The sequence below is a fragment of the Dreissena polymorpha genome, chromosome 4 (genome assembly GCF_020536995.1).
Source record: "Dreissena polymorpha isolate Duluth1 chromosome 4, UMN_Dpol_1.0, whole genome shotgun sequence".
In the NCBI taxonomy this organism is placed as follows: Eukaryota; Metazoa; Mollusca; class Bivalvia; order Myida; family Dreissenidae; genus Dreissena; species Dreissena polymorpha.
In genome coordinates this window covers 18,640,738-18,650,894 of record NC_068358.1, presented here as the reverse complement: position 1 = coordinate 18,650,894, position 10,157 = coordinate 18,640,738, and the positions used below count along the sequence as shown (strand labels likewise).

The window sequence follows — 10,157 nt, the reverse complement described above, 5'->3', positions numbered from 1 at the left end:
TACCCATCATAATAGTAAAATTGAATAGGGATCTCCTCTTTTCTACCACTGGAAACGGACCATTATTCGCTTTCTCTAACTTTGGACTTATACCTACCTGCCGGCCCTCATGCAGGAACCACACTAAGTCGCCCACCTGGTATTGCAGGTAAGACATCTTGGCATCGTGTTTCTCTTGGCTTCTTTCTGCGACCTTTTGTATTTGTTTCCGACCAAGTCATGCATCCGTTGGAGCCTCGCCAAAGTCTCCATTACAGAACCCACTTCCTAAATATCATTGTTTTGTGCGAGGTTCACATGCCAAAAGATTACACTGCTCGACTGTCTCACCGCTCTCCTGATCATTAACATATTTGGCGATAACTTAGTGCTATCGTGTGGTATCGATCTGTACGCTCCTGCTAGAGATTTAAAGTGCATGTCCAATTCGTCGTGTTTGTCTGCTATGTAATACCTAATCATTCTCAATAATGACTGATTAAATCTTTCTACCTGTCCATTCCCTTTTGGGTTTCTGGCACTTGTTCCGGTTTTCTTGATTTCAAGGCGTTCACATAACATCATTATTAACTTACTTTTAAATGCTGAGCCCTGGTCACTATGTATCGAAAGTGGTGTACACCATCTGCTTACGATTTTGAAATAATGCTTTTCCATATGCTACTCCTACATATTTAGAAAAAACGTCTGTAAGAACCAAGACATACCTGTTTTTTTTCTTTCTGTTATAGAAAAGGGAACTGCGAAGTCCAGTGCAAGCACATCCGATATAGCTCATACCTTGATGTGTCCCAGTGTTGCTTTTGACTTTCATGACGGCTTCTTATCAGCTTCGCAGATATCGCAATGGTGGGCATATAACAATACATCACTTTTCAGCCCGAACCAGAATTAAATATCCAGGATTCGATATTTGTTTCTCTTGACGCCTATGTGTCCGGCAGTTACTGGGTCATGTGACTGTTTCATCACAGCTGTACATAGCGCTTGTCGGACCACTAGCTGTAGACAATCATCACCGGTATATGTTTTCTGAAACCTTTACAACTTACCAGAGTGTATTTCCAAGGTGTCCCATGATCCAGTAGTGTCGGGTTTCTGGACTCTTGTTGAGCATATCATCTTGCTTAGGTTTGACTCCTGCTAACTTCGCTTTAAGGATTGGTCTTATCTATGCATCCCCGTGCTGTTTCTGACTCATTTCTGCTGTGCTGAAGATACCTGCCCATGGCTGTCTGCTTTCGGGTACCGTTTGGTCTCTCGTTGTGCCGGGTATGTTTCGACAAACATTTGAAAAGTCTCTTGCCGGCTCAATCCTCGTGTCATCTTCCTCATCATTGACATTGTCATGGACTGCGCGCTTTTGGTCCCCAAAGTTGACACTTACCATTATGTCCAGGGCCATTGTTTCGGATCGCGTAAGGCATTTCTTGCAAGGTCCACACTTGTGTGGTTCCATCGTTTGTACATCTGGGTAATTGCAGTCTTTGGGATTGGTACATCTGGACAATGCGTCACAATGCCCAATCCTTCTCCCAGCTCTTTACTCCGCTATCACGCGCTCCCGACCATCTTGCATTTGAGAGAGCCCCGCGCCGTATCCTATCCCGGAGGTGTCTGTGTCGAGGTGAAAGCTGCTTGCTTCGTTCAATCGATAGCCCATCACATCAGGGCCAATTAAGGCTTGCTTGGACGCATTAAATGCCTCCTCGCTTTCTATTGCACAATTGAATGTACTGTCAGCCTTGATCAAGTTCATCAGGGGCCTTGCAATCTTGGCAAAATCTTTTACAAAGCGCCTGCAATGTGACCCGGTGGCCACAAACTGCTTTACCTGTTGGGTGTAGTAGGCCTGGGCCACTATTCTATTTTGGTTATGTTTGGGCTTTTTGAGCGTATCCCCTTGCTGACAACTATGTGACCCAGGACGACCACTTGCTCTTGTAGCAGGTTGCATTTATCCGGCTTCAATTTCAGTCCGGCTTCTTTGATGCGTGTCAGTACCTCTTCTAGTCGTTGCGTACGTTGCTCCAGGTCAGAAGCATAGACCACGATGTCGTCTATGTATACAAGGCATGTTTCCCACTGAAGACCTTGAAGAACCAGCTCGATACTCTTTGAAAAGTACTGGCCGAAAAATTAAGCCCAAATGCCATTCGCATCATTTCATGCTCTCCAAATTTACATGCAAAGGCGCTTTTTGGTATGTCTTCATCATTTAGTGACATTTATAGCTGGGAGTTGGATTATTGCAAAAAGTTGGCAGACGCAGGCTACTCGAGGACCATTTTCGTTAAATGTTCGCTACAATACTGAGAATATTATGTTAGAAACAATATGTGTTAATTTGCTGAAAATTACAAGTGTATTTGTTATTTACATAACATTGATGTATTTGCAGTAGGTACAATTTAAATGAAATTATTAGTGTATACCTAAACCGGTCAAACGACGCAATTTCAAAGTCCTGGACCGAAATCGTTCATTTTGAAATTTAGGTCAAGCCGGTCCGGACCATAACGGCCTGTGTGTTAATGGTCCATTTAAAGTAATAAAAAGGACGGAAAGGATTGTTTTTAACATTTACTCTTTTGAACCTTTTGTAAAACAGTTATATCTATTTTCAAAGTGGATATCTTATTTGGGCAGGTACAGACAAATTTACTGAAAACCTTAGCGCCTACCTTCCGAAAATGTGTCGGAAAAGTCTTATAGAATGTGACATTATACTTCATGAATAAGTCCTTGAAAATTATTCGATTGTTATCTCGACTCTCCACTTTATATATTCGATTATTCGACAATCGCAGAAATAAAATGTATTTCAAAATTCGAAAAGTCAATTGTGTATGCATACTTGTAAAATTTAAAGTCGCATTTTAAGTGCTTGACAGTAGCTGCCATCAACGAAATGATAACTTGCTTACGAGATAAGAATTTGGGATGTGAGCCCTTCTTATGTTTTCACTCACCGTAAATAACGTTGTATAAAATGTCTCCAACATCTACCGACATACATTTTGCACTGTTCAATCGAGCTGTGTGGTATTTAATATACCTTTAAGGAGTACTAGCATTTACGCCGACTAACTTTTTAAAAGATAACTCTTGTTATATTTAATTGTTTTTTATAATCGGTTTTAGCGATTATGAAGCATTTGTGTTGTTGTTTATCGTATTCATGTAGTTATTGTTAAACTCGTGTTCAACGTTTTATAAATTGAGAACTGTGAATATAAACAAGCGTAACCTTATACTATTGCGTTGTTATCACCCGTGCAATTGGACTCTCCCTTGTTTATCGGCAGCCGCATCTATTAATAGCCTCAGATAATGAATGACCTGTGCTGAGCAAAAAAACTACGTCATTAAGACGCAGCAGATAGTGGACTATTTTAATCGTTCATAAACAATCTCTACCGCGACACGTATAATACAAACATTGTTTATTGATTCTTTTCTATATACACCCCGTTCAAAAATATTCCATTTAACACAATATTCACATAATGTTTCTATTTGTGAATGAATATAGTTGAAGAACTCAAACCTCTTGCATAAATTATACAACTCTTTCTCGCGCGGATGCGGCAGACATGACGGGTATCCGGCTTAGCGTAGTTAACAGCGAACTGGCTTGAAATATTTGGTACTGACATCAGTTGTTCGCAAGCAAACAACTAAAAACCTACCGTCATACATATATCCTATCGCGGCCACAATAATTACAATCGGTGACTTAGCGCAAATTAAGTCATGCAAATTGTTGCCGCCAACATCTACTTCCATAGTGATTCCGAAGTACGTAACCTTTCGAGCAAAAACGATTGCATTCGAACGCAAACTGTGCGATATGATGTATGATTGTGTATTGAGTATACATGATTATATCAGCTCTATCAGTAAAACAAGTTGTAAGTGTGTCAGATACATTAATTGTAAACATCACCACAGTGCAAGCATGATACCACTAGGTAAGAGTTATGTTTAACTGTTTGCCTAAAAATTAAATAGAATCAAAATGTAGAAAAAAATACGTTTTAGTACTCTGTAAAATCAAAATTAGTATACAATTTCAAAATAATGGCAAATCTATATCACCGCTATGTTAACTGCCCGTTCCGAGGCGGCGACTTCAGTGTTTTATGTTATGTGTTGTACTGAAGTATACGCATTTTATCACTTATCTAAACTATGCGTTGCGTCATGCGAAAAGGGTCTTATGCAATATGCCACATCGTAGCGTTATTTCAGAAGTTTTCTTTTCTTTTTATTTTATATGCGCGCAGTCTGGTATGTGGATGCGCTGTCCGCAATTAAGTTACGCATTGTAGCTCCTGAAAATTTCGGCATAAGACTTATTTTCTTATGACGCGGCTCATATAGAAGTAGAAGTGAACAAACATGTCATTCTTGATAATTTGTCTGGCTTTCATTATTGTACATTTTTTCATTTGGCCGTTTTCATAATTTGTTGGATGCCAGCCGAATCGTGGTTAATCATTGATCAAAGTAACGCATTTATAGATATATAAATATTGCGGTTAGGCTTTTCTTGTGCATACCATGGGCTGCGTGGCGCAACGGCAGCGCATTGACTTTTGCTTTCAGTGGTCACGTGTTCGAATTTTTTTTTTTGTTACATATATTGTAGTTTCTTAATACTTTTAAAACATTATAGATTTGTAAGTGAACATATTTAAAGACCTTTGAAAAATATCATATGTGAACAAGTCCCTTTAAAGTTTTCAAAAACGAAATTTAACGTATAGTTGCTATGATTTTACGTGTGGAGGTTTAAAGAAGAAACCGAATAAACAATTTCATATTATAATAAGTAATAATCGTCTTTGTTATTATGAAAATCAAAATGATTATATGATAAAGCCATTGATCAAGAGATATGGCTGATAAAACTTAACAAGGAAGTGTAGGTGATTTAAGGGTGAAAATAATGATATCTGTTTATATCATAGGATTATTTCAAAAATTATGTTTATCTTTTATCTGATACCATATCGTTTACAATATGTCAGTAAATCAATTTAATGTAGATTATGTAAGCAATAATAAATCAAAATTAATAATCATGCACAATGCAAAGAATTATTCATTGACGGTTTAGAAAGAATTTAAATCAGAAAATACCAGTTCATGAGCAACATGTTTGCAAGGTATGTGTTGAAACAAGATAAGACAGGATTTGATTGCAAAGATAAACTTCATTATGAGTTAACTTCATGAAGAATAATATGTGTAGCTTTTGTTGATCGATTTTTATGTCCACAGCTGGGAAAAATATATGATATTAACATAATATATTTATATAATTTTATATCGAAATAAAAAAAAACTCCCTGCCCTGATATTTGAACGCAAATATTATTTTTATCTTTTATCTGATACTATATCGTTTACAAAATGTCAGTGACTCAACTAAATGTAGATTGTGTCAGCAATAATAAATCACAATTAATAATCATGCACAATACGCAGAATAATTCATCGACGGTTTAGAAAGAATTTAATCGGAAAATACCAGTCAAGAGAAAAATGTTTGCAAGTTATGTGTTGAAACAAGATAAGACAGGATTTGATTGAAAATAGCTTTTCATAATCGATTGTTTATGTCAAACAGTAGGGAAAAATATATTATATTACCAGAATATATTTATATAATTATATATCGAAATAAGAAATACGTCCCTGCCCTGATATTTGAACTTGGGTCATCGGCAAAAAATATACGTCTTAAACCGAACGGCCATTCCGCTTTGTAGTATTTACCATGTAATTTCATGAAATTGAATTTGTAAAGAAATAGGAATCTAATATTACGACGACATATCCATTAATGGGGATTTCAATTGATGTGTAGTTTTAGAAAGTCTAAACATTTGTTTGTTTGTGTTATTTGGATACAATTATCATTTAAGCACCAATAGGGTGCTAAATAGTGCACACGAATGTTTGATATTTGTGTCTAAATTCTCATTAAATCAGAATGTGTTGTTTTTTTAATTTGTAAGTGCGATGTGAAAAGCAATAATATATTTTTCCAAAATGATTTGTGTAAAGTTTTATGCCATAGAAAGCAACTGGAGCGCATTTAGCGATTTGATTACTTTATGTAAGCGTTCCGTGTTTTATAAGCTTTTTGATCGAAATTAGATAAGACAGAAACATTCAACATTATAACAACGCTTTTCGTAACAAACGCATGCTATTTTTCTCTGTCTCATTGAATAATTGACCTTAACAAACAAACCAATTTCATAGTAGGTATTCTTTGTGTATGTCCGTAGCTTTATTAATGTCGTTTCTATTGAGTTTGTTTTATTTTCGGAGTACCGTATGTGGAAAATATAGAAAAAAGTGCACCTGGTCACTTTATCCATAGCTCCCTTTTAAGTCAACAGCTTGAAAGATAAATCTTAAAACTGTTTATGGACCTCTCTGAAATTGCAGTGGAAGCCAAGAGAACGTTGTTGTGTGTACGTTTAGCAACCGGATTAGTACGAGTACTCTCATGCGTAAACATTTTGGCCGGTATCGTATCACTATGCGTTGACGTTGAAACTTTCTTCAGGATCGGCTTCTTGATTTCTGGATCCGCAGTGAGTTGGTAATTTCTATTAACCAAAATGTAACGTCGTTGTCCGAAGTTTACAGTTTACTGCTTCATTTTCTATATAAATGATCTTTACTATCGTGAATCTCACATGTACGGTCATAATAATGCAACTGCGAATTGTGTTTCAATATGGGTAATTCGTATTTTCACAAATGAATTGTGTTTACATACATGCAAACATAACTTAAATCTTATATATGAAAATACGATATTAACTACTTATTATGCAGCCCATTACTATCTCGATGATCTGTATTTTGCATATGACTGTATATTTTTCCTTTACCGTAATATTACCAATGATGTAAAAACAAGTGTTATTTGATAAGGTCACACCAAATTTAAGTCTTGGTCATCGGATTTTTTAACAATTTCAAACAAAATATTTTGTTACAATTGGTTTCCGCTTTCACGGATGAAAACGTATGGAAATATTTGTAGGTGAGGGGACTTTGGACATGCTGAAAGCAAGCTTAGTACGTTTTCTTAAGAAGTGGGATATATAGTTATATTCATTTTTAATTGATTGAGGCCCTGATCATTTGAAAATAAATAAATCGATCGTACCGGGTATTGCTGTTAGACAGCGTCTTGCGTCACATCTTACATATATTGCATGTAATCTTAAATAACAATTTTGCATTCAGTCCTTTAATTTCCAAACAGGCCAATGACTTTGCTAGCCCCGACTACCTGTCGAATTATCGTGCAATGTCGGTAGTGCCACTGATATTGCTGATGGAGTATTCTGTGGGTGAAGCCAACATTTTTTCTGTCTTCTGCAGTATTCCCTCTACCATGTTTTATTCGTTTGTTGAAACCAAAAAGAAGAAAAAGTTGCTAGTTAACAAATCTCATGTCCGACTCTTTCATTTTTCTGTACTTTTATTTATCAGACAAGATGAAGAATGCCAAGTCAATTTGCAATTGAATGTGATTTGATGGAGATTTGAATTGCACATTTTTTGTAAGTTAACTCGGTAGTACTTCACGTAAGAACTCTAGTAATTAAGAGGATGAAATAATAAAACAGTGGTAGTTCCTTGGTTTTCCTTGCAACAAATGCACATATGTTTTATTTGCAGTCCATGAAAATGTTTACATTGATGGCACGTTTTTGATATACAAATTAAGCGTGTTCCTCTTTGTGTCAAAGCAAACTATTTAAAAGAAAAACAAAATAGTTGTATGGTCGTTTTATAGGTATCCTCAAAAGTGTCTAACTCTGTAGACCCTTATCCCTAAGGCCTTTAGATTTAAATGTCAGGTTTGGGATTTTATATTTTTGCCTTTGGAGAAATAGTTATATGCCCGGGCCTACAAAGCCTACACGTAATTATGCCACTGTAATTATGTTACCATTTGTTATAACCATTAAAAAATGGCAATTCTATTAGAAGTTGATCACGAGTAATCGTGTCCACAAATAAACTTACTTGAAAAGAATATTATTACTTGTTTAGTAACAAAAGAGCCCCGCCAAAATCAATCTTACTTGTTTAGCACTAGTCAATGTAAAAATCTATACATATTTTGAATAACATGGTTTTCTGAATTGAATATCAACTTTTTGTTCAATTTTATTTATAACTAACAGTGTAAAGGTGACTCATAGGCCAAGTTAACCGGTGTTAAATATATGTATTTGTAATAACCGAATTCTGTAATGTCGCACAGTGGTCCCTTTAAATATAAAAAACTCATACGTTTTCGTCTTTTGTTTAATAGGGACTCACACAGCCATTATTAATGGCATGTGTGTACTCGAATCAACCGTCGCCAAATTACCAACAAACATCGGTAACATTTTGATTTATTTTTTACATCTAACAAATAGAGTTTGAGTAAAGTTTTCAAATTTTTCTATTGCGAAATCCATCATTCACAATGGATTGTATCCAAAGATTTTTTTACAGCAAATTGTGTATGATTCTTGTGTTAATGTATCAGTTTACCTTTCTGTATGTGCGATATTACTGTTTTGCAGATTTGTATGAAGTATATCCTGTACGTCTGGCTCTTTATTCTGAACTTAGCTGTGGTACCGTGTGTTTTACTTTCGCTGGAATACATATTTACGGATGAAAGAATGTATACTCCCCAACTTTCTATCTTTCTGGCCATCGTTGTCTTCGTCACATGTTTCATTCTCACGATGATTAACATGTACACGTTTTGTATCCTGCACAAGAACGGCCTCTGCTTTTTGTACAGCCTCAACAAGGATGTTGAACACGCGAATGTGCCGGTGAGATTTATCTATACACATATAAGACCAAGCTTCATGTTAATAACAATAACAGGAATATTTCAATATGTAAAACCTTGGAATTAAATATCTACTGCTTATTCTTAACATTTGAAACAGAGAAACTACATTTCCGAATATTGACATTTTTATACAATATTGTTCCGCTTCGAGGTACAGTTGCATTGGGATAAGTCTCGAATCACAATGGTCTCCTGTCCGTCTGCCTATCCGTCTGTCCGAAGACACACACTTATGCGTTTAAACTTCAACAATCTTATTTGCAAGCATTATTTTTTATTATTTGAAGTTGCGCATAATTCATGAACTGTTCACATCACAGAACTTTTTTGTATGATTTTTAATTACATCTTGCTACAGTTAAAATTACAAACATATTATCAATGTAACATTTCTTCAAAGACCAAATACACTTTCCATGTTATTATTTAATATTATCAAGGGCAGTGTTACGCAATTGTATTTATGCTCTCTGGCCCTAGGTTCAGATCAGTTTTGGGTCCGCTCGGATAACTGCTAGTACTCCACCTGACGACACTTCAATGATCTTGCCACCTCCGTATTCAGTTGCAGTCAGCAATCCGGGAGACGGGTCTGATTGCTATGTTTGAAATGATCGCGAGGGACTTGTTTAAAACACGAGATTTTTTTGGACACAATGATATTTGTCGATTTTCTTGAACAAAGTGTTTGGGGTGTTTGTACATTTATTTGACAATGCTCATTACGCCTTTTAAGCGCAAATAATTCACAGACACGTTATAAAGTGTAACTAGGGGAAAACTATGCGTTTATTACTTGTTACCCAACATACCTTACGGTCATAACCAAAATATTTAATTATGTTCTTGAACAAGTTTATTAGATGCATGTATAGTTTTGACAGCATCCATTTTAATAAAGTTAAAATACGCAATTATACAACTAAATAAAAATCTATATCAACATAGGCATAAACAAACAACATATGTTTAAGTATTAAATTTATATTTTATGTTGCAAAAATAAAGATGTGTATGTGGCCCCAACATACGCATTTGTTTTTAAATTGGCTTTGTATATTTCTAGCTTATAAACAATCGGTAAATTGTGATTCGTGTAATATGAAAGAGTCTATGACTCAGTGTTGTTGATTGCTTTGCTTTGTTTATCAATGCTACAAAATATATAAATTAATTATTAAACGTTACTATACTGCTATATTCTACGTTCTGCTAAATGTGTAGGGTGTTTCAAAGAGACCATCACAATGAC

At 35.6% G+C, this 10,157-nt stretch overlaps 1 protein-coding gene across 2 annotated transcripts; it reads left to right on the top strand.

Moving 5' to 3' along the window:
- The first annotated feature begins 3,816 nt into the window (after positions 1 to 3,816).
- LOC127879139 (uncharacterized) lies at positions 3,817 to 10,103 on the top strand. Of its 2 annotated transcripts, none has more exons than XM_052425807.1 (5): positions 3,817 to 3,974; positions 6,469 to 6,617; positions 8,363 to 8,434; positions 8,622 to 8,882; positions 9,392 to 10,103. In XM_052425807.1, the coding sequence occupies exons 1-5, from the start codon at positions 3,854 to 3,856 to the stop codon at positions 9,512 to 9,514; spliced, it is 726 nt and encodes a 241-aa protein (XP_052281767.1). In that variant the 5' UTR covers positions 3,817 to 3,853; the 3' UTR covers positions 9,515 to 10,103. The 2 variants fall into 2 exon arrangements, with proteins under 2 accessions (XP_052281767.1, XP_052281766.1); XM_052425806.1 differs by having other exon boundaries at positions 9,386 to 10,103.
- The last annotated feature ends 54 nt before the right edge of the window (positions 10,104 to 10,157 follow it).

What these genes read in the sequence shown, in the direction of transcription:
- LOC127879139 (XM_052425806.1), top strand. Translation starts at nt 3,854, where the DNA reads ATGATGTATGATTGTGTATTGAGTATACATGATTATATCAGCTCTATC. An exon ending in TCTTGATTTCTGGATCCGCA is followed by an intron (nt 6,618 to 8,362) that starts GTGAGTTGGTAA and finishes TTTGTTTAATAG; the next exon opens with GGACTCACACAGCCATTATT. An exon ending in TTGAACACGCGAATGTGCCG is followed by an intron (nt 8,883 to 9,385) that starts GTGAGATTTATC and finishes CTCTGGCCCTAG; the next exon opens with GTTCAGATCAGTTTTGGGTC.